The following is a 26975-nucleotide window of genomic DNA, read 5'->3' as shown; positions in this document are numbered from 1 at the left end:
TTGTGACCAAGACTGATATACTCCCATAACTAGTCAAGAACTGCTATTGTCTCCACAAATATAGCGAATGACTGTCTCTCACACAGTATTTCTCAGATAACTCTCAAATCCCGCTATGTTTTTATTACAAAAGTAGCAAGTTAACACACTGGTACCATTTACCATCACACTGGTACCATCATTTTAGTGTGAGGTGTCCCTGCCCATGACAGGGGGGCTGGAACTAGATGATCTTAAGGTCCTTTCCAACCCTAACTATTCTATGATTTTATGCTCTAGACCGGTGTGCCAGGGGTTGTGTAGACTCTAAATCAGGCACAAGTATATTTTATTTTTTTTTTCCTAAATTTATGACTCGATATGAACTAGAGCACAAGGAAAGAACTGCTGTTTGATATTGCATTTTATGCTTTGCAGGTCATCCTGTAACTTAGCTTATTTTTCTAATCTATTATTCTTTGCCTAGCTTATGCAGCCCTTATTTAAAATATAACATCTAATAGAGATTTTGGAGATAAGAGACAAGGTATGCTATAAGTATGAAGTATGCCTGAATACTGTATCCAAGAGCTCCACATGCACAGCTGGCTCTCTTTAGCCAACATCACCGAAGTAATGAAATATTCTTCACTATGAGTTCCAACACTGGCACAGATTGCCTAGAGAAGCTGTTGCTGCCCCATCCCTGGCAGTGTTCAATGCCAGGTTGGACAGGGCCTTAAACAACTTGGTCTAGTGGAAGGTGTCCCTGCCTGTGGCAGGGGGTTGGAACTGGATGATCTTGAAGGCCCTTCTCAAAACAAACCATTCTGTGATTCTCTGATTTTGGCAGCTACATGGGCCCTGTCCAAGCACCCCCACCCCAGCCAGCTACCGACACAATTGCCAGAGACAATTTTTACCTATCAACAGATTTTCAGTGTTACCTGGGACTGAGTATTTACAGTATTTACACCAAGTGCATTAGTTTCCACTAAATACAACTTTCCAGCTTTGTTACAAGACTGTTTCCAGGATGGCTTGGGTTTAGGGTGATCAGACTGATTTTTGAAAAGCTGAAAACAGATTTTCATTACAATGACAACCTGCTTCCCAGGAAAGGAGAGCATGGAAAGGCATTCCCTCCCACAGGCAGGTATCTGGCATCATGTTTAACACTACATACCGAGACTAAATTCCGCTTTGTCGCAGACTCATCGTGTTTGGGGACATCGGACATCAGCACACCCGTGAGCTGCTCTGAAGGAGAGGCTGGATTTCGCTGCTGGCTAACCCTAGGGAATTACAGTAACTCCCCTTCCCCCATTCTTTTGCCCCCAGGGCCGTACGAGCCCTTTTCAAAGCTGTACGCCTTCATTTAGTAGTTTTTACCAATTGCTGCAATAGTACCCAACTATATGTACCACTACAACTGGTATTTTCCCAGTTAACGCCGTTTTGAACCGCAGATTTTGGCACAGTATACCTTCTCTCTATACCCTTACGACACCCCTTACAAGCCAACCCTGCGCCAAAAAGTGCTGCCCACCCCGAGTTTAAACACGCGTTAACCGATGAGCAGGAGGTTTATTTGAGAGCGCAGTGCACGGGGGAGGGCGAGAGGAGACGGGCCTGACGACGCCAGCTCGGTGAGGCGGGCGCCGAGTGGAACCGACCGGCTCCCAGGCTCCGGGCGGGCGGGCGGAAGGACCCGGCTGCACCACCGCCCAGCCCCGCCCCGCCGCAGAGGCTGGCTCCGCCCTCTCTCGCCAAGCAGCCAATGGCAGCCAGACCGGCTGGAGCCAGCCCATAAAAGGCGGGAGGGAAGGGAGAGGGCAGGGAAGGTGGTTTCAAGGTGGCTGAGGGGTGAGGTACATACACGGTGATCGCCCCAGTTAAGCTTTTCAGTCCACTTTGTCAGCTCCGGTAGCCTCACTGCAGGTTGGCGGCAGTTGCAGAGAAAGTCCCTTTCCACAACTGCCGGTGGTAAATAATGACTGGCACCTCAGACATTACGCGATCAGCTGCCTCTAACAGTACAAGGGCTTTTGTCCACCTTTAAACATGGCTGTTAATTAAGGCGGGCAGGAGATGTTTTCCTGTGTGTTTCGAGTTCCTGGAAACGAGAGCAAACTGCCGGAGTCACTCAGGAGCAACAGGGGTGTCCCGCAGGTCCAAGCAGCAGCTCCATCCAAAAACCCCACGGTTGAGTAGCACCATATTGAACATTAAGTGTCTGGTAAATCAGTACAGCTGTAAATACTTAATACCAGATACTTTGCTTAGTAGGCTAACGCTTAAGTTTTGTCTCAGTTTTCCTCACTAAACTCTCCACACAGCCCTCCAAGCCCGGTACAGTGTTGGCTCCCATGTCCCCAACCCACACCCCTTCCTTAGGGGCCTCCATGGCCAGCAGGTACCCTAACAAGGTGATGCAATGAGGAGGTACAGGGCCTTACAGGCAGCAAAAAGCAGGTGATGTGTATGTAGGAGAGGCAGGAATGCTCTCGCCAACATCAAAGGGAGAGCTTGGACACGCAACAGTTTCCTAGATGTCACCAAGCTCCTGCTGGATCCTGAAAACTTGCTGTGCAGCCACAAGGGTCAGTCAGCAGTGATTTTCATTACCTGAATTCACTGAACACAAAAGTGCAGCAGTCCTGAAGCAGATTCACAGACCTGACTGTAGAGAGGGCAGGGAGTTTGTCTTGCAGAGGGTCTGGTAATTAACAAAGAAAAAGCCTACTGCTGTCCAGTTTAAATCCAGAGCCTCCATACATCTCACAGTCAGGGCACCCTTAATCTAGCTGTTGAATCAAGGGCACAGAAGCTTAATGGGTTAGGAGAAGTGCTTTCAGCAGTCAGTTTAAGGACAAGAATGGAGAAGGCTTTAAAGCCACACCTTGATCACCAGAAAAAGCATTTAACACAGCTCCTCCTAAATCTGCTTTCCATTTTCTTCCTCTTGAAGGTCTATGTAGGCATACTCTGGTTCCACTGCTTGCACTACTTGGGAAGTTGTAACTTCAGATTAAATGCAATTTGTACTGAAGAACAAACATCAAGAGAACAATTCCTGTACTACTTAAAGCAACTTGAATATTTGACCTACATTAAAATTTCTTGAATACAACCATACTGAGAAGATTTCCATGGCTCTTTCCCATACGTACAAGGTCTTTCTTCAGCTTTGATGTGGCTCTCTGTACAACAGGTTTTCCTCTGACACAGCATTATAAAAGCAAAGATCCTTCCAACAGAAGAAACTACTTCCATTCTGGGTCACAGTCAGTAAAACAGCAACAAACATTGTAATGTAACTCAACATTTAAAAATACCTGCAACAGACCTTGCCTGACAAGCCACAGGAAAGCAAGGTTCAGCATTAACAGATGTCTTCAGATGTAACTGCTGTCTTCAGTGAACTTTTCAAAGCTACACTCCCAAACTAAGGTGTAATAACATTTCACCTGTGGCCTGGTTTTTGCAGACCAATCAAGGAGTTCCCAGGATTTAAAGGAACCCTTAAGCAATCATTATGCAGCCAAAATCTGTTTTTCTTGGCTAGTTTCAATTAGATGCTAGTGCTGCTCTTGACTTCCTTACAAATTACTTAGCTGCTACCACCTAGCTGAGCCTTTCTAATCCCACAGGCAGCTGTGGTCTTTTCCTATGCCCGTCTGTGAGTAAATGTAACTTTTTCCAGTCCTCGGAGAGGAGAAAACTGGGAGGAATAAGTATCTTCTAGGGACAGGGACACTCTTCTCAGGTCTGTAAAAGTGCTTGGCCCATGGAGAGCTGCCCTCCACTTCTGAGAGGCTTGCTTCAAAACAAACAATGTTCAAGACCAATAGTGATCCTTCAGACATACTCCATTTGGTCAGAGTGCTGTGAGCATACCACATAGGCTGAGGAGAAAGAGTGGGCCAGGTAGCAAGGTTTCTTCAGAAAACTAAAGTGATACAGTTATATTGCATGGGGTGACAGTGTTCTCCCTCTGGCTTTTCTGCTCTGTTATGGCCTCTTTGTGAAATCTGCATGAAAGTAAATAATTCCAAAATTATAAAGTTTCAGTTTCATGGAAACTAAAGCTTCAAGGAAAAGTGACCATGATGGTGACCTCATTTCCCTTCACTAAGGGAAAAACTGTAGTATTCATCTCTTTTAAGACACCAAGAAAATCCACATAGAAGAAAGACTTCATAACTACAGTGAGCATGTTACTGCAGTGTGCACTGTGCGACACAGCAGAGAATACACCAGAAGGAACAGAAAAACAGGTGTTTGTGTTTTGTTGCCCACAGAACTGTGGCAGAATAATGAAGTTTTGTTAGTTTTATTTGTGGTATTATTGCCCCCTGTACACAATTAAAGGAGCAAATGCAGCCTTTGAACAAGCCACTAAGATAGATGTTTGCTTGAACTCCATGCTCTTTAGCTGAACTATGAGTTTCTGTGTGCCACTGAGCAGTTTTTACTTACCTGTTCTTCTAAAGGGATGAAAATACAGATGGGGCCGCAGTGAGCCTGGTGCACATCCACTCTGTGTCCACTTTTGCAGTCCGTTAATGCACCAGAATGATAGAATTAATTTGATAGAACTGAGTATCTCCAGTTCCCCTGAAGAATGAACAGAAATGAGTGTGTCTGACAGGTGTGGATTAATTTGTGTGGTGCTGCCAAATGGTTTGTGTCCCTATAGTTCAAAGGGAATTTCCAGAATAATAAATTTAGTAAACTAGTACCTACTTTCCTGCATTAGGGAGCTGAGGTTTCATTTTTACCAAATAAACCATGTACTACCTAGAGCCAAAGCTTGGTCTCAGCCTGTAAGAGAGCAAAAGTTATTACCCACTTACCATAGGCATTCACTGGGGTGATTCTTATGCAAACCTCCCCCAGTTTTTCTTTTTTTCCTTACAAAGGCCACAATTTATGTAGATTGTATCACATCAGATTACGTATTACTTTCTATAATCACACGTTTTCCCTACTTAGCTGCGGGAGTCAGCACAGGCAGGATGCAGAACAGCCAGAAACACATGGATGAAATGCAAAGAGTAAGTTTATCTTCATTACCTCACCAACCAGGGGATCCCCAAAGCAGCACCCAGGCAGGGAAGTAGGCACCACGGAGCTCAGTCCATGCTAGAGGATCATCAGACTTGCTGCTTCTGCCTGTGTATCAGGCTCAGTTTACCACTGTGCTTTGATCTTTCCCTTAGCAGGGCAGGAATCTCAGGCATGTCTGATAGGGTGCCTCTAAGTCTATGGCAGGCCTGTGTTATCTAAACACAGATGTTCTATTTGTCAAACACACAAGGCTAAACAACAATTACTGTGATGTATGTGTTTCTCTACACCCCAGCTGCAAGTCACTTGAGTGTGTTTATAATCCTCCTCGCCAGCCTTCCATTATTATCCCACATTGATTTTTCATATATCACAATAAAAACATTGTGCCTACAGGAGCCAGGGAAGAGAGGAAAAAAGCTTGGGTTCTTTGCAGACATGAAGGAAACAAACTGAATTCCAGGTTCCAGTATCTTCTCGACTTACAGGCTGGTGCAAAGTGCAATTGAAGACTAGAAGAAAAAACACAGATCTTGTCTGTTGTTTTCAGTATTCCCAGTTAGGTCCTTGTTTGATGCCTAAACAGGCATTCTTTTCCAGGTAGCATTTCTCAGGGCATCAAGTTCTTGAAAAATGCAAATTGAGATATTTGGCCATTTATCTTACCAGTTGGCTCACTGAAAAGGTATTTAATACATGCTTCCTTTTGTCCCAGGGCCATCTCTTCTCACAAATATTTGGGAAACCCAAATATTTGCAAGTGAAGAGAGTACAGTATAACAGACTGTTCCAAGAGAGTCTTGGAAGATGTAGACTAACAGGCTATAGGAGAGGGTCCGACACTATGGGCACAAATTGATGTTGGGTGCTGACAGCAAAGACATCTCCCACTATGCATATAAGGGCATGTTGGGAGTGCCCATCCATACCGTCATTGCTAGGTGGTGTCACCACTATCCATAGCTGGTTGCAGTCCTTTCATGGGTGTAAGGTGGGGTGGCTGAGGACACAGAACTGAGCTTCTAGTTTGTGAGAGCTGGGTAGGAAACGGGGTGATGAGCAAGAGCATGGAGGTCAGGGTCAGTCTCTGGAATTCTGCTGGAGCAAAATGGAAAGAAGGCATCTGGGATTGTGACTAAGGAAAGCAGACATACTGGCAGGGGGAAAGGTAGTGGAGTTGAAGGATTGGCAGATTATGTTAGAAGAGGTGAGAGAAATGAAGCTGCAGGAAGCACGCCTCTGAATCCACAGTCTAGGAAACCAGAAGGTTTCAGCTGCATGCAGTACCTGAAGAGCCAGCAAGGCTGGAGGCTCCTGTGCTGTCAGGCATTTATGTGGGCTGGCACCAGAGCAGGAGTTGCTTCCACTGATGGCATTTTCCCAGACAGATGAACTTCAGGAGCCCACAGTCTACAGACCAGGGCATAAGGACAATTAGGATTAGACTCCTTCATATTTATTGCTTTTAGCAGGCCTTTCAGAAGATACACCAGTATCACAAAGGAATCTTAATGCTAGCAAGATGTCTGAAGCAGGATGAGGAAATACCCTTGAAAGAATACTGCTAAGGCAGCCTACATAAATTACTAGATGACATGAAGTGTGGCTTATCCAAAAAAAGGAGAAGTCTGACAAACAAGAGTAAAAACCAGAATGACTTTTGAGGAAGACATTTTCAGTTTATTGTCAAGATACTTTCTTCCCTCTTTTCTCAGCAAGTATTTTAGGTAACTCCTAACACGGACTAAGTTTCACGTTTAAGAGGTCACTACAGTTTCCCAGACAATGGTGATGATTTCAGACAGAGCATGTTTGTGGCACAGAAAGTGATTTTTGAGATTCTTTGTTCCCAAAATCCAACCTGGGTCTACAGAGGTTGTCACATCACACAAGAAACTCATGCCATGAATTAGATGACCAATTTATTGCATAGTCAGTCCTGGGCTCCAGACCTGCACTTCAGAAAAGGCTTTAGTTTTACACAAGCTCACTTGCTTAGGGTTGCGCTTAACAGTCTAGAAACAAAGTAGTGCTGTGTATTTTTAAACTCAGAGAAATAACCTATCAGCTGGTTTTTTTTGTTTGTTTTTTTTCCATGTCCCCCCACACCACAATTTCCATGTCTGACAAATTTTAGCAAAAAGCTGTATCAGTAAATGGAGAAAACCAGTCTTGTCAATGTTCTGTGTTGGAATAAATAAAGAGCTAAAACCTCTTGAATATTACACTGAGGTACACCTTTTCACCTGTATAACACATCACAGAGAACTTTCTGTCCAGGATTTTCTCAAGTGATTTTCTCACTACCATTAATGAGGCCAGTGACAGAAACAGGGACAAAATCCTTCTGACTGATCCTGAATGACAGCCTGGATAATGGATAAAGTGTGCTGTGTATGGGAATATGCCAGTTCCATCTGGGATTGCCAGTAGTTTGGTACTGTACGCCCACAGCCTGCAAGTGGATATAACCTACCCCAAAGCCACACTTTCACTTGTGTACTACTGCATGACCTCTGCTCCTGGCCATATGCTTCCTGGTGCACACATTCTTGTTGTCTTTAAGATCTCCTTTCTGCAATGTGCTTTGTGTTAGGACTCTATAAAAAGGTAAATATATTAAAATCATTATCACTCCCTAGTTGGTGACTGTTGTACCAGCTGTAGAAATCTGGCCTTTTTTTTTAATCCTTTTGACCACACTGCAGCTCCCACTTGATACAATCATTTACAACAACCACCGTTTCTGAAGTACCGCATTACAACATTCTCATGAAGGAGAGAAGGATGTGACCATCTTTCAGACTCTGCTAGGGCAGCTTCTCCACTGGTGATGCTGCCTTGGGCACTGAATGCTCTTGTCACTGTAGTGCTCTTCCACTGGTTTTAAACTGGCCTAGAAAGCAGTTTGCGTTTTCCAGATGAAATTACTAGCTATTTTTCTAATACTCTTTTCACACTGGGCTGCAGAAAAATGGACACAAATTCCTGCCTACAGGACCTAACAGTGGATATTTGACTCACTTTTAAAGAAGACATTTGTTTACTACTGAGATGTACAAGAACAACTTGTGAGTTAAGTAATTCTTAAATGCTGCCACTGTAGAACCATTCTTCTTCAGAAGAATTCTACATTCTTCAGCAGGTGGGACATTCTATTTCCAGTACTTCTTGTTTGTTGCCAGATTTTATGTAATTGTTTTTGTAATTTATATCTTCACCCCCAACCCAATTAGTTTTTACCATCTTAACACAGACCTTACGTTTTTATTGTTGGTTTTTTTTTTTTTTCACAAGATAGTTAATATGCAGGAACTTCTGCAACGTACATGTCCTAACAGATGTTTACTTTTTTTGTTCATGCAGTACCTACAATTTCTGGTTTATACTGCAGGCTGGTGCACAAATAGAGCAGTATGCTACAGACAGAAGCAATTCCAGTACATTGGGATTGACTTTTCTCTCTTCTATATATACCCCCCGACATGCATATACTCTCACATTTGGATTCACTATTAACAGACAATTTCAAACTAGAAATCAATGACATTTTGCATTTGCATTGTTGGCAGAAGAACTGATGAGCCCTTAAGTGTTGGTTGTGCATTATGTGAAAGAACCTGACTGCAAAAGAGGTAAATTTGCAACATGAAACATGCTCAGTTTTGCTGGGGAAGCACTATCAAGGCTTTTACCCAGTCTTTCAAAACAACAGATGATATAGCACATCTTTACATCTTTAATGACATCTCTCTCTTTTACTCTGCTGAGTATTTATTAATTCACACCAGTGTAGCCAGAGTCATGATTCAGTACTGAATACCTGGCAAGATTTTAATGCTGCACTGTGATTTAAAGTTGGTAAGACCTCTTTAGAACCAAGAAAATTACCTGATTTCAGAAGGCTTTCTTGTCTTATCTGGGAAAGAAATGAACTTCTGAAAGTTCATCAGAAAATAAAATATATGGGGGGAACTCAGAGCTAAGATAATGTACTTTGAACATTATATAGCTAATGTAATCTGTAGCTTTGTGGCTTTTGTGAGTGCTTATTTTAAATAAAATAGATAAAATTATTCCTCATTGCCACTGTCAGTTATTTAACACTGTTTTTTTGTCAAAGTTTTCATCTTCTCTTACAGAAGCAAACCATGCAGCATTTTGAAGAACTTGAAAGTCCTATAGTAACAGTTTTGTTGGAGCAGTGAAAGCCACTATAAATGGCTTTTCCAGAACTTTGTGGGAGCCAAACAATACATGACAAGATGTATTTGCTTGTAATATTATGAATCCATGTATGCCTGTGCTGCATGCACAAGTGGCCTCTCTTCTCTCCCAGAAACAACTGAAGGCATAGCAAATACCAGAGCACAGGTGTCTGTGGAGAGCTGGAGCAAGTCCATGGAAATCCCTGGATGCAGGGCTCTTGGTAGAAGTTAGGCAGGATGAACCTGAGCTTTAATCTTCCTGATCCTATGTTCTTTCCAGACTCCAGGCACAGCTTTTCTGTGCAGAACCCTTCCCAGAATTGTGCTCAAGCCTGTAGTCACCTGCCTCATGTTGCCTAGGCTGTCCTAAAGCATTCCTCACTTCAGCCCATTACTGCTTCTCTAAACTCACACGGATTTGCTCTTTTTCCTTTTCTAAAACATTTTTCCCCTGTTTGACTGACTTTGGCCTTCTATAACCTTTGAATTGTAAAAACAAAAAAAAAGACTATTTTTTCTTACCCCTTGTTGTGACTGTCCTGTTGTTCCTTTGCCTTTTTCTCTCTTCTGTACTTAATGAAACTTGTCTTCAAGAATCTGCATATCCTGCCCGCCTCATAAATTACTGTTGTTCTGTGCATTCACTGTACTTTTCTTCTCAGCAATCTTCCTGCTTCATCCTTTCTGCCATTATTCTGTGCCTTCTTTCAGGCCAAGCCTTATGCATGAACCAGCATCTAATCCTGGTTCTTTAAAACCCTGCCTTCATCAAATCTCTTTTCCCAATTCTTTTAACTGATTTCCAGTAACCTTCCAAACCTCCTCTCACCAAGCTATTGCTCCTTCCATAACTATCTTTCATTTAAGTTAATAAATTCTCCTCTCTCCAGTATATAAACTGTGAAGGCTTGTAAATGCCACAGAGCCTCATGAATCTATTAATAACGAGGGTCTCTAATTTTAAGGGAGACTGGGGCTGCCTACATCTGACAGCAGTAAGAGAGAACTTTGAACATCAACAAAGGAAGCAAAGAATGAGTTAATGCAGAGCAGAATTTAGGAAAAGACTGATGCTGAAAATCATTCCCAATAAAAGGAAAACCAGAAATTAATCTCACATCTAGCTTCAATAATGAATTTTGGTTCAGAGGCAACCAACTGTAAACGCTGAATAAGCCCTCTAAGTGACAGTAAGATTCATTAAACATCAGGATGACAAGTCTCCTTTTTCTCCTTAGCATGGTCAGTGTATTTTTCATCCTCTTCTACTGCTCTGGATGTCTTTAGCAGAGGTTTGCTAAACTTCACCTATACTTGTTGACCTATAAAGCCACAACTGCAAAACCTCCCTATGAAGGAAACTTATAATGGAAGAAAGCAGCTTTGAAGTTGGATGCATGACAGAAAATTAGTAATGTTTTCCTTAGCATAATTACATACACACCAAAGTTGTTGCCAGTACAGAAAACACAGCCTAAAGCTGTCGTGCTCTTAAGGTTTTGTAGCAGAAACTTGGGCCAAGGAGTGTATTGCTGAGGAAACTGAGCTACTGACCAATTCTGTGTGTGCTGCTACAGAGCATGATGGCAGTGGGGAGATGACACAGTGGTATCTCCTTAAGAAAGTTTCCTCAGTTGCCTGAATAAGTATCATTACAAGCACTATTAAACATATTTCAGCACATTTAATGTATTTCACTGTACCTTATACTGTGTACAATGTAGTCATGTAGCATTATCAGTAGGGCTACACAAGCACTGCCTTCAGCCAAAACCTGAGCCTCAACCCAAACTCACCTAACAGCAGATGCAGGTTTTAGATGAGCATCAAGGCTACCTGTTGCCAGTGGAGAAATCCAGTCATGTAACATTCATATTAAGTGTCACCTACCTGCCTTGACAAGATGGTGTGCATGTGAGCTGGGACTTCCCAAAGAGTTTCCCCCTATCACCTATAGCAATACCCAGAAGCATCAGCTGGCCAGCATGAGGGAAACAAGCTGGCCAGGCACCCTCCCTCCTACGAGCACTTCATGCAAAATGCTGCCAAGTCCTGCACGAGCTGCAGACACTGTAATTTTCTCCAATGCTGCCATTTTTCACTTAGATGATTTCCCCATTTGTTAACACTAAAACAAAGCCTGAGCATTTTCCTTCTGGGATGGTGGCATAAGGACTAGTCAGCTGTTACACACAGCTCTAAAAGGGGCAGTACCTGCTGTGGAAAGGACACTGTGCTCTAAGTTCCATGCGATCAGCTCTGGAAGAAACACCAAAGCAACACTCATGAGACATTTAGCAACTGCAGGACATTTTGCACTCTCTCTTTGAAACAGTATGTAGTTCAGATCAATATTAACAATACCTGAAACAATCTACTTTATCCAATTAGGTTTGTATGTAATTAAAAGAAAATCCAATGGTTTTAAAATATATTTAGCATTCAAACACAGTAGAAAGCTTGCTGTGCACCACTTAATCCCACACATGTTCCAGTGAGTACAGCTGGATTCACCTTTTCCATTTCACTTTTCACACACTGCTTATAATCTGGTTCTCCAAGAATTTTAGTTTTTGGGGACAGGTTGCAAGTAAGAGGGAAGTAGTAGAAACTCTCACAAATGATATTATCAAAATCTTAGGATTATTTCAATTTTTTTTAGTCTCAGCATTGAGATGCCAAATAGGATGGATGGGTAAGCAGGCTTTAGTTGTCTGTGAAGTGAATTAGTACATTTTGCGATGAAAACCGGAGATTAGTAGCTGGATGCATGGTTTATGGCATTCGGTGGGTTGCCATATGCTGTGGGACACATCTTTTGAAGGAGATTTTAATCAACTCAAAAGACAATATGGCAACTGGCAGCCTTTTTCTTTATTGAAGCAAAGTCACAGCATTTTCATCACTATTCCCCTCTTGGGAAGGGAAGAGTTAAACAAAGGCCCCTGAAATTTACATTACTAACAAGTAGAAGGACTGAAGAAAGAGATTACAAGCGTACTTCTCTAAAATAAATAATCTACAAAGAGTGCTTTTTCTTCTTAAAAGCAATCTAAAAATGTGTAAATTCTACGGTAGGGAGATCAAAAGATATTTTAACAACTTTCAGTATTTACAAACAATACAAAAACTGCGCACACCATCAAATGATGCAAAATTCTCCTTAAAAATTAAAAGCTTCATTGCTACTAAGAACCAAAAACTCCAGCCAATATTTCAGTTTTAATTAATGGTCTTCTTTGCAATTGGAAAACCGTTACGTGTTTTTATTATCTATAAAATATACAATAAAACTGAACCTCACTAAATTATTCAGGTTAAAAAGAAGAGAAATACTGCAGGCAAATCAAAGAGGAAAGTAACTGTAACTTATTCTTTGGTAACCAAAAGTTAGCAAGTATCTGTATTTCAAGTGATGTAATAATCTTCCCGTTTTGCCCAATGGAAGACAGACTTCTGGCAAAACACAGCTCCCATTTCAATTCTGAAAGACAGGCTCCACCTGCAGCTCTGTAGTGCAAGTTCTCAAAGTCAAATTTTCCTTTCTAATTCCGAAACATCACCCTTCCAAACTCTAGCAGTACACTGCTTAATTCCTCTCCCACCTTTCTGCTGTCTGCTCGCATCCTCCCCACACATCCAGTTGTTCCAGTTCTCTAAGGGAATACTCCAGTCAAGGAAGCAATTCACTTGGAAATGAGTGTTTCTCCAAGCATATGTGTGTGTGGCTGCATAGCAGCTAGTGGGGTGTTACAAAATTCAGCTCCCTTTTCCATGTTAACTATGTATTTCATTTTCCCTCAGGAAAAACCAAAAATAGAGGTACCCTGGACCAATTCATAACTTGGTGCACAAACTGCTTTAGCAGGACACACTCCACTAAACACTGGGGATATATCCCAGTAATAAGCCATGTAACACCGCAGCACCAACCCTACTCCCTGCTCATAGGTGAATGGGCCTCATTGTGCCTCTCCCTGCTTAACAAATGCACTACACTGCACCACTACAATGCTTTTGAAGCAAACATCCAGCTTGTAGCACAGGAGCCCTCCCATTCGTCTTTTTCAGGCTTATTCCTAAATGTTGCTTGCGCAATTGCAGTCAAGAAAAAGAAAAACTTCACACCCCTACAGGCTCTGTGAAAACTCCCCCCCCCGCCCCAAGAGGACTTCTAAGGCTTTACATGAAAAAACAAAATTCAACTGTTAACCTTCTTTAAGCCACAGACCACTCATTCAACCCAAGTCCTCCCCACCCCAACCCAACCATGCAGAACTATCATTGCTTTAGCATTTAAACACACACATGCAGTTCATGGATTAAATGCTCAGCAAAGTAAACTTGTCCTGGTCTGGGCTTTCTTCTGGAATCTAGTCCTCTGTCATTTTCTAGACTAATATCCAATGCCTTTTGTCACTACTGTCTTATAACTTTCATTCAGCTGAAGGGCTTAGATACTTCCTTGAAGTACCTGGTTGAGTCAGTAAGTCTAGATGGGTTGGATCCAATGTCTCCTTGCAGCCTGCCTCCTCAGCATACGGAAAGTCATTCACGTCCATTTCATCACTGTTAAACATATCAAGCTGTCTCTCTTGCTGCTCTTCCAAAGTCCTTTGGACCCTGCCCTCTGACTGTTCCACCACCTCCCCATCTCCTTCACTAATGACAGTCATGGGGCTGCTCTGGATGCGGTTGCGGACATTGTACTTGCTGCTGGCAGCAGAGGGGGGTGTCCGGGACCGGCCGTACCTAGTGCCAGAGAAGGACATGCTCCTTGGCATCAGGCCCTCACTCTTGGCCCACTCCTCCTGGGCCCGTTTGCTCTTGCTGGGTGAGCAGCTGGCAGGGCTGTCAGAAACGTCTGGGGACACATCCGTCTTTGTCCGGTGGAACCGCGGGTCTGTGTTCTTCAACATCTCTGCCGCGGACATGCGGGAGCTGGTGTCACAGCGGCTCCCTTTCTTCAGCAGCAGGGCTTTGAAGTTGTCGTTGCTGGTGCTGCTCTTGCGAACGCTCCTCTGGATAGATCCAGCTTGTTTAAGGGTAGTTAAGGTTGGGGAAGCACCAGTGGGAGTTACGGGGGGCGAAGGAGAATGGTTGCGGGTACGGTCGTCTTCTGAATCTTTACGGCCAAGGACTTTCCTTTTGGATCTGAGTGGGAAAAACAGCAAAAAAAAAAGAGGACCAAACAAAAAATTAAACTTTTTACCTCTCCTAATTTAACTCATCTTAAAGGGATGACAATGAATTAAGCTAAAGCAGAGAGAGGGATAAGGGAGAAGTAATCTACATCGAAAGCATGAGTAAGAACACCACCAAAACTGTATAGGCATTAATGCAGGTATTACAGGTATAAGATAAATTTTATTGTTCTTCTTCTGCAAATCTGGAACAATGAAACTACTAAAACTGGCAATACGATGTCCAAAACACTTCAGCAAGTGTAGTGAATCAGGTTTTCTGGAGTCAGTGTTCAACTGCTAAGATTAGTGCATTATAAAGATTATACACAGTGCCATTTGTCTGTTAGTTTGGGGACCTAATTAAAAATATGTCATCTACAGTATGTTTGGTTTTTTTTGTTTTCTTTTGGTCTACTATTTTATTTGATGCTCTTTGGAGAATTAGAAGTGCGGTGTAGTGCACTTGCTTTTAGAAAAGGATACTGGAGTGCACTGCTGCTGAAGTTAAGATGGAGTAAAGGGAGCCACAGGTGACTACTCTGGATTAAATAATTTAAAAACAAAAGTCTCCTTCTCGACCTAAATATTAACTGAATAGTGAAAATTGAGTCTTCCAGCTTCTATTAAGATGCACAGACAAAATTCACAATTCTGTTGGTGCTCTGTCATTGCAACTCTAAATGAAGGCAAGACCAACTTCCTGACATGAAAGTTATCTTTCCAAATGAAAGGATGGAGTGTTTATTAATTTCAAGTAAAGTGCAGGGATAAAAAAAACAAAATTAACAAGCAGTTATGGAGGTGGGAATAAGTGGAAACTGGACTTCTATTGCCCATTTTCCCATTGTTAGGAATCTTGAAGAAATGTTTTACATGCCTGGTATCTGCAGCAAAGCTGCTGTGCTTTTTTTGCAGGCTAAGCAAGAATTAATTCAAAAACATCGTATAAAGGCTAATTTCACATATGCTATTTTGGCCAAAGTTTAAAACAAGTCAGGAGACTTGTTACAAGATTAGCATGCTGTAATTTGGTATGAATTTTGATCAACCATGTGTTCAATACAGATGATTCCCCTTGTAAAACAGGTTTCTACTTAATGTGTTCTTTAGCTCTACTTTCTTAAAGGCCTGTCAGCTGAGTAGGTGACAGCAACAGACATTGCCCTAAACTCTGCCAAGACTTTGGAGTGATGCTGTCTCTGTAGTGGTAAAGTTTATGCACAGATGACTTATGATGCCCCCACAGGCAGCTGTAACAGCTGTTATTTTCAGCTGCTGCTGCCTCCACCTGCCTTTCTGGAAGAAGAATGAAATACCACCATCCAGTCAGCCTGAGGATGAATGGACACCAGAAGACAGCACAGGGATAAAATTATGCCTTTAGTAGTGGCAAATGTAACAAGCTTGTCTGGATTTAACTGTGTGTCAGTACCATAGGAAGCAAGTGGATTTGGTGCTTGGATGCTCTGTGCATCTGTGCGAACACGTGCGTGCATTAGCTACAGGGAAAAATCTTTCCCTTCATTAGGGTTTTGGCTGCCTATGGGTATCTTTAAACACTGCAATGCTGGGGTTGTACTGCTGCTAAAACCCAAATGAAATTCCAAATATACAGAAAGCAAAATTCAGTTGCAAAGATCTTTAGGGCAAGACTGTTATCCTGGTCTGATGCTGAACTGCTAGACTGTGAATGCAGTGCAGAGTACTCCATGCTTTTGTCAGCATGTATGAATTATGTCAAAAACTTAAAATTAAGAACCAAGTTTGGTTTTGGTGGCTTTTCAGACTGAGATAGGGTACATATTCAAAGAAAACTGTGACTTAAACTTAGATTGCTCTTCCTGTCCTTAACACACATACCACTAAATTTGTCGTCTTACTCCAAAGCACATATTCACGAGTATCAATCCCCAAAATAACACCTTTTACAAACAGTGTGTCTGCGGGGGGGTACAAGCCATTTTTAATTAATTAACAACCAAGGAAGATAGTAGCTCAAGTCTAAAGCCAGCAAAAGCAAGGTCTTAATAACAAATGTGTGAAGCAGTTTTAACTATGTCACATCCAGTTCCATTGTCCATTTCCCCATAAACTCACAAATTACATGTATGTGCATACACAGAGATCCACTCCCTATCTGCATACAGAATGGAGAAGGGCTACTGGCCAGAATACTTCATTCTAAAAACAGATTTGTCGCAGTCCTGGTAAGTGCCATGCAACACAAATGCAACAGACCATTTTTAGAACAGCTCCCACAAACCAACTCTTGAGGAGTAACCGTGAGTTGTAAAAAGGCAGTATCATATGTATGGAATTCTTTTAACATCTGAAATAGAATAGTTTCAAAGATGAAAAGAATACCATTTGTATCCCAAGTGATGCAGTCTCCCAGCCATGTTCTCACAACAGGCTTTCCCCATCCCTCAGTACTCCTGATGCAGAGCTCATGCATAGCTTCACAAACTGACTAAACCTAAATAAACCTATACAGATGCTGCCAGGTGTTCTCTATGACCAGATAAAGAGGTGGCCCCTGTATCTTTTGAAGTTAAAGACAAAGCCACAAGATGGCACTATTACTACATCGATTCTAGTCTAAAAGCAAGCTCAGTAGTTCAGAATGGTGATGGTCTTCCGTGTGTACTGTTTAAATGGTGCACACGTTTCATTTTGTGGTTTTAAACCTCTTTTTTAATCTTTTTTTGTTGTTGTTGTTTAGAACCTCAGGTGAACAGCACCAAAATCTAGTTGCCTATTGAAAGTGACTTTGTTTTTAAGGGAAATGAATAATGTCCTTGATAACAGAGCCAGTATTACACATTTCATTCATGAACCAGTTTGACACAAGACACCCGACCTCAGGCTGGATTATGGCAAACTATAATCCAGCGTTTGCCATATGTTTTGCCATATGACTGACATGTTGTGTTACTTGCCAGTTTCAGCCACGCTTGCCATGAAGCATTAGCGTTGAGCCTCTGTCCCAAACTGCACCATATAAGCAGCGAAGAGAGTAAAAAGAGATGGAGAAGAACAAGAATGAAAACAAAAAGATACACAGAAAAAGCAACAGTAGAGTTAATATGGCAGATTGAGAACAGTACAATAAATACTAGATGTAACTGATATTTTAAGGGGCAGGATATTTACAATATAATCTACATTGATTTAATCTGATAGCTTTTAGGTCAGAATTGATTAAAATATATTTGTAGAACAATAAAACACAAATTCTTTATCTTTTTCATATATTGCCTTACTAGAAAGCTGATAAATGTGTGCTTTCTGTTACAGCAATGACTGTTGTAATTGTGTGTTTTAGTAAACGTAAAATTGATTTCTGACAGAACTACAGGACCTGACTCTGGGAAGGGCAATTTCTACAGTACCTGTGAATGGCTGCAAAAAGATCTTCGGTAGTCCTTGGTCTCGCTGGTGTTGCCGCTCCATCCGCCTCTTCCCCATAACTATTGCTTGGCAGGAATGAACTATGCACTGTATCAGATTCGAACACCTCCACTATGCAGAGAAAATGAACAATACTGTCAGTCCATCATGGGAACCCAACAGGCATACAGTCCTGAAACCTGCTCGCACTGCCTCTGATCAAGTGAGTACACTGCTGTCATTGCTGTGATTTCAAACCAACACTTGCTGAGGAAACTGCAGTGCACAAAATGCCTGTGCTTGCTTACACACATAGAGAACAACAGTGAAAGAAAATGTGTATGGCTTCCACTAACACAAAATCAAAATTAACAAAGCTAACCACATTTTCATAGCATGAAATCTCAGCACAATTAGATAAAGCATCATTTTCTTTCCATGTCTGCAATAATGAGAAGTCAGAAAGGAATTTTAAGAAATCTCATGAAGCATTAATTGGGTTCCTGCAACTTTCTTTAGGCTTATAGTTGTAATTATTGCAAGGGGTTATTTTCTCTACAGAAGCCTACCTTAATGCTAGGATTGCTATTCTCACTCCCCAGCTTCTTTAAAATACTGCTGCATCTGAAAAAAAGGCAAAGGAAAGAGACTCACCAGTTTCGTTCTCTTGAGATAGGTGCCCGTCAGTGTTACTGCCGCTGTCTTGGCTGCTGCCTGAACTGCTTCCTTCTTCAAAAGCAGACTGCTCCTCCTGCCTGGGTTCTTCTTGAACTGGTGATGCAGCAGGCTGCACCACAAAGGCATTAGCTCCCACTGTCTCTGAGAAGGTGAATCCAGCAGCTCCTCCCTCAGGAACCAGGCTGCCAGAGTCCATCTCGCTAGAACTGAGTCCATCTGTAAGACAATTTCTCGCCTCCTTGCAGTGTGCAAGCACAGCGTCTCTCTTAGTTGGGCTTGATGTGCTTCTGACAGTATCACTCACTTCAGCTTTTTTCTCCACTGTAAGATCTAACTGTGGAGGTGGTACAACAAGGAACAGTTTGGGTTTCTTTGAAATAGGAGGTGGCTTCTTGCTTGGCAGTATGACCTGAGTCTTGTCGGGAGATGCTGGTGACCCCTGAAGAGACATGCCAGAATGGAGGTCTTCACTCTGCACTGAAGGCTCGGGTGTGTCTTCACCAGTTGTCCCCAGTGCATCAGCTTCAAAACACTTGCTTAGACCCACGGCACTCGTAGGCTTTTGATCCCTGTCAAGTGTAGGTATATTATCGGACAGAACGACAGGAGAACCCCGAGCCAGTGTTTGAATTGAGTTTTTAAATGAAGTGCCTTGAGTTTTCATTTCCTCTTCACCTAAGCTGCTGCTGAGTCTTAGTGAGAGAGATGGCTTTAGGGAAGACTGAGATGATGAGCTTACAGCGCCCTTTTCCTGAGAGGCAGTTTCAGAAGCAGATTCAGGTGATGGTTCACCTTCGGTCGCTTTTTTCACAGACCTCAGCTGCACCATTTGCAATGCTTTGGTAGTTACTAAGGGCATCACAGGTCTTGATGGATCTTGCTTGTTGAGTGGCTGTTTCACTGGACTGTAGCAAGACTCTTCCTGGCTACGTTTCTTGAAAGAATACTGCGGGCATATTGTTGCACCTTTTGTTAGTTTTGGATCAAGAGGTGGTGCTGGTGGCGGGACAGCTAAAGGGAAAGTGGAAGGAGGACAAGGGGAAGAGAATGAACTGATGGAGGCTTCTTGTGGAAACCATGGGACAGTCTGGGCAAAGGAAGAATTTGCATCAGCTTCTGGTGGAGGAGGGGGGAACGTGGGAGAGGCTGGCAGTGGTGACAGATCCATGACTTCTGCTGGAGGAGGAGAAGGAGGGGGAGGAGAAACTTCAGGGCAATGTGGAGGAGGTGTTGGAAGAAGAGGTGGCAGAGGGGGAGCAGCAGAATCCGGAGCAGAGCTCAGGGTGGAGTCCAGTTTCTTCACACTCACGCTCCCTTCAGTAGATGTATTTGAAGAAAGAGAAGTGGAGGAGGAAGACATGGAGAGCGAAGACAGAAGAGAGGATTTCCTTTCAGGCACTTTAGGCTTCAGCTTGGATTTTCCATTTCCTGATGATGCAGATTTTAAAATTACAGGCACTGGAGTAAGTGCAGTGGGTGTATTGGACTGGCTGGAGTACCCACTTGATGGCGATGTGACTCGGTGGGATTTCTCTGGAGAAGTGCTCTTTGGTTTGGCCAGTCCACTGGGCACTTGTGGCACAGAAGCCCTTGAGCCATCACTGAAGTGGCTGATGCTGTAATCGCTGAGAGCAGATGATGTACTGGCAGAATGAGTCACTGGGGATTTTACCTGGTCATCTGCCACAGCTGCATAGTCACTGTAGTAACCCCACTGGTCTGCATACTCTGACTTGATGCTACTTGTTTCACTCTGAGAGGGAGTGACTGTGCAGATGGAGTAGAGGTTTGGAGCAGTGGTGGACATCATGCTGCTGCTTGCGCTGACTGAGCTTTGGCTGCGGGAGCGCAACACCCAGGGATCCTCATAATCACTGCAGGGACTCTGGGAAGGGGAGCTGCCATTTTTGCATTTGAGATTCAACTGCAGAGAATGCTGAAGGGTGGCAATGAGGGTTTCATCAAGTACCTGTCCATTTGACTGGGCTTTTTTCTTGGGCATCCTTCTGAGTGAGTCTGTTCTGGATGGTGGCAAAGGCGGCTTCTTTGCCTTTTTCAGAGAGATGTTTCTTACAAGGGATTTTTCACCTTGGCCTGACTGATCATCCTGATGTTTCTTCTCCTTTCCTTCGAAGACATTTATCACACTCTCTCTGGAGTTCCCAAAACCATTAGTACTATCACAAGACACATCTGACTTCAGTCCAGAGTCCATATGCACGGAACCATAATAACCATCATGGTCCGCAGAGTACAGAGAAGTAGAATCATCTCTGACAGAAGTCCTCTCCAGGCTGCTGCTGCTCATGTTACTACCAGGAGTGGCACAACCTGATGTGGTACAAACCACCTTGTGTGAAGGAGTCTCACTGTTTTCTGCAGACTTGTACAGCCAATGCTCCGTGCTGTTCACTGCCGCTTGTGCTCGCTCTCCTGAACAGCTAGAATCACTCCTACCATCACTGTCCTGGGAAGGGTTTGGTAAAGTGAGATTGTTCCTACAGCTGTAGCCCATGCTCTGAGACCCAGCCTCTGCATTTCCAGGAGTGCTAAGAGAGACAGCAGAGTCACCAAGAGAAAGCATCATGACAGCATTAGATGGGATGGTATCTGACGTCTGTGAGTGACGTGTGGAGCTACCCTCACTCCAGTTACCGCTTGAAGAATGGTGATCTTCTTTCCCACTTACTGCACTGCTGGCAACAGGATTGTCTCTTGGCTTTGGGTAGGCAGTGGAGCTGGTAATTTTATTGTCCAATGATCCAACACTCTGGGCAGCGTGAATAACTATAACTTCTGAAGAGGATGACAGTGTTGCATTGGGTATGATGCTCGTTGAGTAGGTGGCATGAGGAGAGACCACACATGCTGGGCTTGCGGACTTTTCGCTATCATAGCTTCTCACCTCTTGAGACTTTGGCCTCGACAGGGTCGCTGTCATGGAATTATTCCTCAGATACACAACACTATCATCCACTTGCAATTTGCTTATCTGGTAGGGTAAAGAGCCAGCAATGTCTTCTGTCTGCCTAGAGATGCTCTGTGTCTGCTCTAGGGACTGCAGAGACACTCTTGCACCAGCCCGAGGCAAGCTGTGAAAACCTATGTCGCTATTTTGCCGAGAAGCAAATATAACTGCAGCAGAATCACTCATCACTGACATGTTTCCAGATGAGCTCGAGAATTGAGACATCTGGGCTGCAATGCCTTGTCCTTTCTGTGCTCGTATTCTTCTCATTGAAGGGGGCACAACTTTAACTTCCTCCGTCTGGCAGCTGGTGTCCTTGGTTTCAGAGCGGTGCATAGCAGAGCGATAGCTGTCTAGTCTCCCTAGCGTGGAACAGTGATCTGGGACATACATCGAATGCCCTCGGAAATCACTTTGGCCAGTGCCAACTGCTGCAGTCAAAATAAAACAATTATTTCTTGAAGCACAAATTCACATTTATTTTCTTACTCATTTAAAACCAAAGAACCCCAGCAAACTGCCTGACTGATCCCCATGCTCTTGCAGGTTATGCCTTCTGAAAAAGAATCTACAACAATGGATTTTGCACAGGCATCCCGTGTTTTCTGCATTTCTCTTCCCTTTTTCTTTATTACGAGGAATCTTCGGCTTACAGAATTACCTGTGTTCCTGCTGCACATTTGACACATGAAATCCTCTGTTTATGACATGGTAATAATTTCCATAGTAATCAGTTATGTCAGAAACCAAGTAGTACTGTTTTACTTCCAGTAGGCAAAGCAGCAGGCACAGACAAAGCCTGAGAAATGTGAAGTGTGTTTCCATGCTAATGCCTTGTGCAATAAAGAAAAGAGGAAGGAAATCTGAAGACTAATATGAATAATCAGATCTGCTTTTTTAAAGCATTACACTTCAGAAAACAATTTCAGGAGGTAAGGATAGCTCTCCAAGCCTTGCTGTTCATCTGAAAGGAGGCTAACACATTGGAACATGCACTGCTTTACCACAAATAATATATGTGCTCTAACAGCATTTATAAGAAGACATTATCCAGCACTGCAAAGAAAATAATTAAATAACATTTCTCCATACAACTACTTTCTATTTTTCATTTAGGAAGAACTCCTAAGAAATGGGGAAAAGAAACAGTTAGTACTGATGGTCGTCTCATCCTCAGCATGTCAGCAAATAAAAAATAACTGTACTTTTAAAAAAGAAGTGATAATCATATATTAGCATAAAAAAAATCCGACTTTGAGGATAATGGAAAAACAGGTGTAGTTCAAAATACAGTTAGCACTGGGTCAGTAGAAGGGACTCCAGGGTTCTTTTAAATTTATGTTTTTATTGGTAGCTGCCTTTTAAAATCACAAACCAGAGCACTGCTTTAAAATTAGTCTGTGTAAGGCTGTTGCTTTTCAATTCAGTTGCATTACTGTATAAATAGCAGACACAAACGGCAGGCGTGCTGCTGGAGATGCTTGTAAGGATGCTGCATATGTCACTGCGGGGGAAAATTGGTTGTTTCAAGTCTCCGCCTTAGCTAGTCTTACAGCAGCAGTGAAGTAACAAGCATGCCTGATATGACTGTTCCTCTTTCATATTTACTATATGGAACTGGATCAGGTATTCTTATCATGCAGCTTTAACCACCACTTAAAGTACATTTAATTATCCTTATTCTTGGCAGGCAAAAGGGGTTTTAGAACAATGAAAAGAGGGCTCTGAAAAGGCTACAGTGAAAGCAGCACACACAAAAGGATTGTTTACTTCCTTTCCCCAGGCACATAAGTAGTCTTTTAGCAGCTTGAAACCTATTTAGTTTGCTTTGTGTAGATTCTCTCACTCTCATGAAAATGTAGCCTCTTTCTGCTTCTGGTAGAGGTTTGCAGCAAAGCTAGGTACTCGGATGCTGGCAAACGTCTTGGATAATCTGAGATACTGTCAGAACAGATGGACTACTGCAGCCAACCAAGAGAGGTATTTGCATATTCTGTATACAGTTATTAAGAGCAGTAGAGTGATAAAAATAATACAGCTTTGCTTTCCGTGTGTATTTTTTTGGTATAGAATCAGTGTGTGCCCCTTTGGTTAAGAGAGAGACAAATAACAGAGCAGACATTACAAATGTCTGTGGAACTATGACATCATTGATGACAACTATTAGCCAATTAAAAATATCCAGTAATAAAAATCTGTGTACTAAATAACCAGAGATGGGGTATTTTTTCTTCTACCACTGTAGATACACACATGCACACAAATATACACACACCCCCACACACAGAGACAGAAGGATGGGGCTGGTGGAGACTGAAGCTGTCAGCGCTACAAGAAGTGTCTAACGCTGTCACATACTGACCTGTGGCTGAGAGCACCTCATTTCAGTATGCAGTATGTTTGTATTCACAAAGGAAGCTAAATGCACTCTGTTTCACAAGCAGTGTAACAGGGATGGATGGTTTATGCTTGTTTACAGTGTTACTGCTCGGGAAGGTAAATGGCAAAGTGGAACAACACTGGACTTACTAACCAACCTTCTCCTCCTTCCAAAACTAGGAGTGTTAGAATGCATTACTGGAACATGCTGTTTATGGCAAATGCACAACGATGTCCAAGATAGCAAATTAAACCTTGGCACTCTATCTGTGCCACTAAATAAAAGAGGCCAACTACTTTTTGTAGAAATGCAGTGTGTTCTGAAATTACTTCACCTTTGCTTTTGGCTTCATATGTATGCACAATCTCATGCAAAGCTGTGAGAGTTTACTTCTCCTTTATAATATAGTGGTTGCTCTTTTTACAGTTCTGTTACTTGAAGACAGACAACAGAAATTTGCAGGGAAAATGGTCCCAAAAAACTCAGCTGAAGTTTGCTGACTCAAGTATTCTCTTAAAATGTTGAGGGGTTTAAGATTTTGGCGGAATTCAGGAGGGTATTGAGGAGTATTTTGTTTGCAATTTATAAATGAACTGTAAAACCCTTACTCACTTCCAGCATAACACTAAAAAGCAAGGGTTTTCAGAAATCCTTAAAATTAAGCCACCTTTCTTGGTACTGCAGCTAGAAGATGAACAATCCAATTTCAAGGGACAGCTCAAACCTTTAATTGACAATGACATTGAAAGTGCTACATTTCTCAGAAAAACCCTACTTAAATAAATAGCGGTCAGAAGTTAAAAGATTTCTGCAACACCAAAATTTTGGAACTGAATCAGTGCTTTTAAAGAGTATCATCCACAAGTCCATCTAGCTGCAGGGGTGATGTCCAAGCAGACAGCAGCACAAAATAGGGCAGAACATGACATCAGAGCATCCTGTTACAGATGCTGAATGTTATGAAGCCAGAAGTGGCTGCAATTTGGTGATATGATAAATGTGGCTGAAATTAATTAATAATCATCTTGTCTGCATTTTATATTATCAGGTATCCAGTAGCCCAGCAGCCACTGCTACGCCCACCACACGAGACCTGTATCTGTATTCCTTATTACTCCTTGCTATGCTGGAGAGATCTCTGAGGCAAATGCTCTTCCCTAATGCACATGTTCAGTGTAGACTACAGCAGCAAATAACAAACACCCACTATCTGAAACAAGAAAAATATGACATATTTAACAAGTCTTGCATGGAAGCACAAAGAGGTTCAAATGCACACCTTAGCTCCAAGCACTTGATCCAAGATAGGCACATACAAGTTACACCAGTTTTCCCTGATTCTGGTAGTTACTGGTGTTGTTCATTAGAGCTGACAGGGATTGAGACTGAAGGCATATCTGATGGAAACTGAAAGTGTCTGCATGTAGTTCCTAGGGCCAGGTACTAGCTCCTAGAATACCCATGACTGATCTGGTGGTACCAGCAGCTTGCTGCTGAGAATCAGCAGAAAGGTACTCTGCATTGAAATGAGTGTATAGAACAAGGACCTGAGAGGATATAAAGTGTGTATTGATATCACGAAGAACATGCTTGTTTCAACTAGTATATAGAAGTAATCTTTCTTCCCAAACTTCTTCTAACCATTCCTACCAGAAGCACTTGTTCTCTTGTGCCACAGGCACATTCTTAAGATCTGTTGTTTTCATCTTCTCCTCCAGCCCCACCTAGCAATCCTCTTCCAAACCTGGTGACCTGGCCAAGTCACTGTGCAGGCACCAGAACTTCCAGTGTTGCAAAAGAAATTGCTTATCTATTTTACCCTAGTACTCATGTAACAAATGATTTTTAATAGACACTCAACAAGAAACAGACAAGTACATCAGTCTTATGGTAATTTTCAGGAATTTTCACTGTGCTCCATGAAGCATCTCTACAATCTCTCTGAGGGGAGAAAAGTACTGCAGAGAATCCTGTGATACCTTTCAGTACTGCCAGCTAAAAAATATCCTGATTCGTTGCATATTGTAAAGATTATATTCCTGGCATTTCTGTCTTTCATCCCCCATTATGAAAAAGCAGACAATACGTACTCTGGATATATCTCTGGATGAATAATGCTGGAAATGTACAATGTTGAGAAACTACAGCTATAAAACCAGTATTATTTAAAATGCACAATTAGCTGTGAAATGCAGAGACACGTAACTCTCCAGATACTGTTAAAGTTGCAACTTGAAGCAGGTACAGAATTACTTTGCTTGAACACCTGGGTATTTGTGTTGTTTTTCTATAGATAATGGATATCCAGGATGCTTCTTAATTGTGGGACCTGAAACTTGAATGACTGCTAATGCTGAAGGGACTAATGGGAAAAGAATCTCAATTAAGAGTAGTCTTCAATAGAATAGCTTAGTTCCCAAAGATCAGAAGGACTTAACATGCCCTCATGTTGCTGAGATGGAATTGTTTCCTCTAGGACATGTCAAAGGAGAAACTTCAACAGTCCCAAATGATCCCAGGGACACTGCCAGCTGTTGGGACAGGGCCAGTGGGGGGCTAAGCTGTGCCACAAGAAAGCAAATGAGGGACTGCCAGGTCAGGTGTCAGTCATATCCATTCTAATGATGGGAGGTCCTATAGGTGACAATTCATTATGAGCTACTGAAAATGGGAGGCAAGGGAAATGAGCTGAAGAAAAGTGTATAAGGTCAATCTGGCTCTCTGAACCCTTTGGTAAGGAAGAAAAGAAAAATGCAGATGGTGGTGGTGATGGTGGAAATCACAGAGCTGTAAAGCCCCTGAACTGCACCTTAGAGAAAAAAAAAAAAAAGCACTGAAATTATCCAAAGAAAGTACATGCATAAAACTGTAAGACACTTTTTTGAAAACCAAGAATGGACAGAAACTTCTGTTTGATTAAAGTGCCTGGGCCAAGAAGAAATAAAATGGTGCAAAACTTTAAGATGGTTTCCTCTCTCCTGCTTTTGTTTATTTGGAAGATGAACTGTGGTGGAACTGAGACTCAGGTCTGGGACCTGTTCCTCCTGTAAAACAGGGAGAGAGTCCGAGACACCAGAAGCTGTCCATTGGTGTCTGGGACTGCACCGGTGCAG

The 26975-nt window shown here is 42.5% G+C and overlaps 1 protein-coding gene across 9 annotated transcripts in view; it reads right to left on the bottom strand.

Moving 5' to 3' along the window:
- Positions 1–12112: 12112 nt before the first annotated feature.
- NHSL1 (NHS like 1) overlaps positions 12113–26975 on the bottom strand; it is a 176832-nt gene continuing 161969 nt past the window's right edge. For 6 of the 9 annotated variants that reach the window (XM_062622796.1, XM_062622798.1, XM_062622800.1 and 3 more), the window contains 3 exons: positions 18491–21913; positions 17839–17968; positions 12113–14414 (listed from right to left, as the gene is read on the bottom strand). In XM_062622796.1, the coding sequence (XP_062478780.1) occupies positions 13697–14414; positions 17839–17968; positions 18491–21913 (4271 nt within the window). In that variant the 3' untranslated portion in view covers positions 12113–13696. Of the gene's footprint in view, positions 14415–17385; positions 17438–17838; positions 17969–18490; positions 21914–26975 lie in introns of all 9 variants that reach the window. The other 3 variants (XM_062622797.1, XM_062622799.1, XM_062622805.1) reach the window with 2 other exon arrangements.

The sequence above is a fragment of the Pezoporus occidentalis genome, unplaced genomic scaffold (genome assembly GCF_034315485.1).
Source record: "Pezoporus occidentalis ecotype Australia unplaced genomic scaffold, CSIRO_AGI_Poc_V1 ctg248, whole genome shotgun sequence".
In the NCBI taxonomy this organism is placed as follows: Eukaryota; Metazoa; Chordata; class Aves; order Psittaciformes; family Psittacidae; genus Pezoporus; species Pezoporus occidentalis.
Note: the sequence above shows the minus strand (reverse complement) of the source record. Positions and strands in the feature narration are given on the sequence as shown.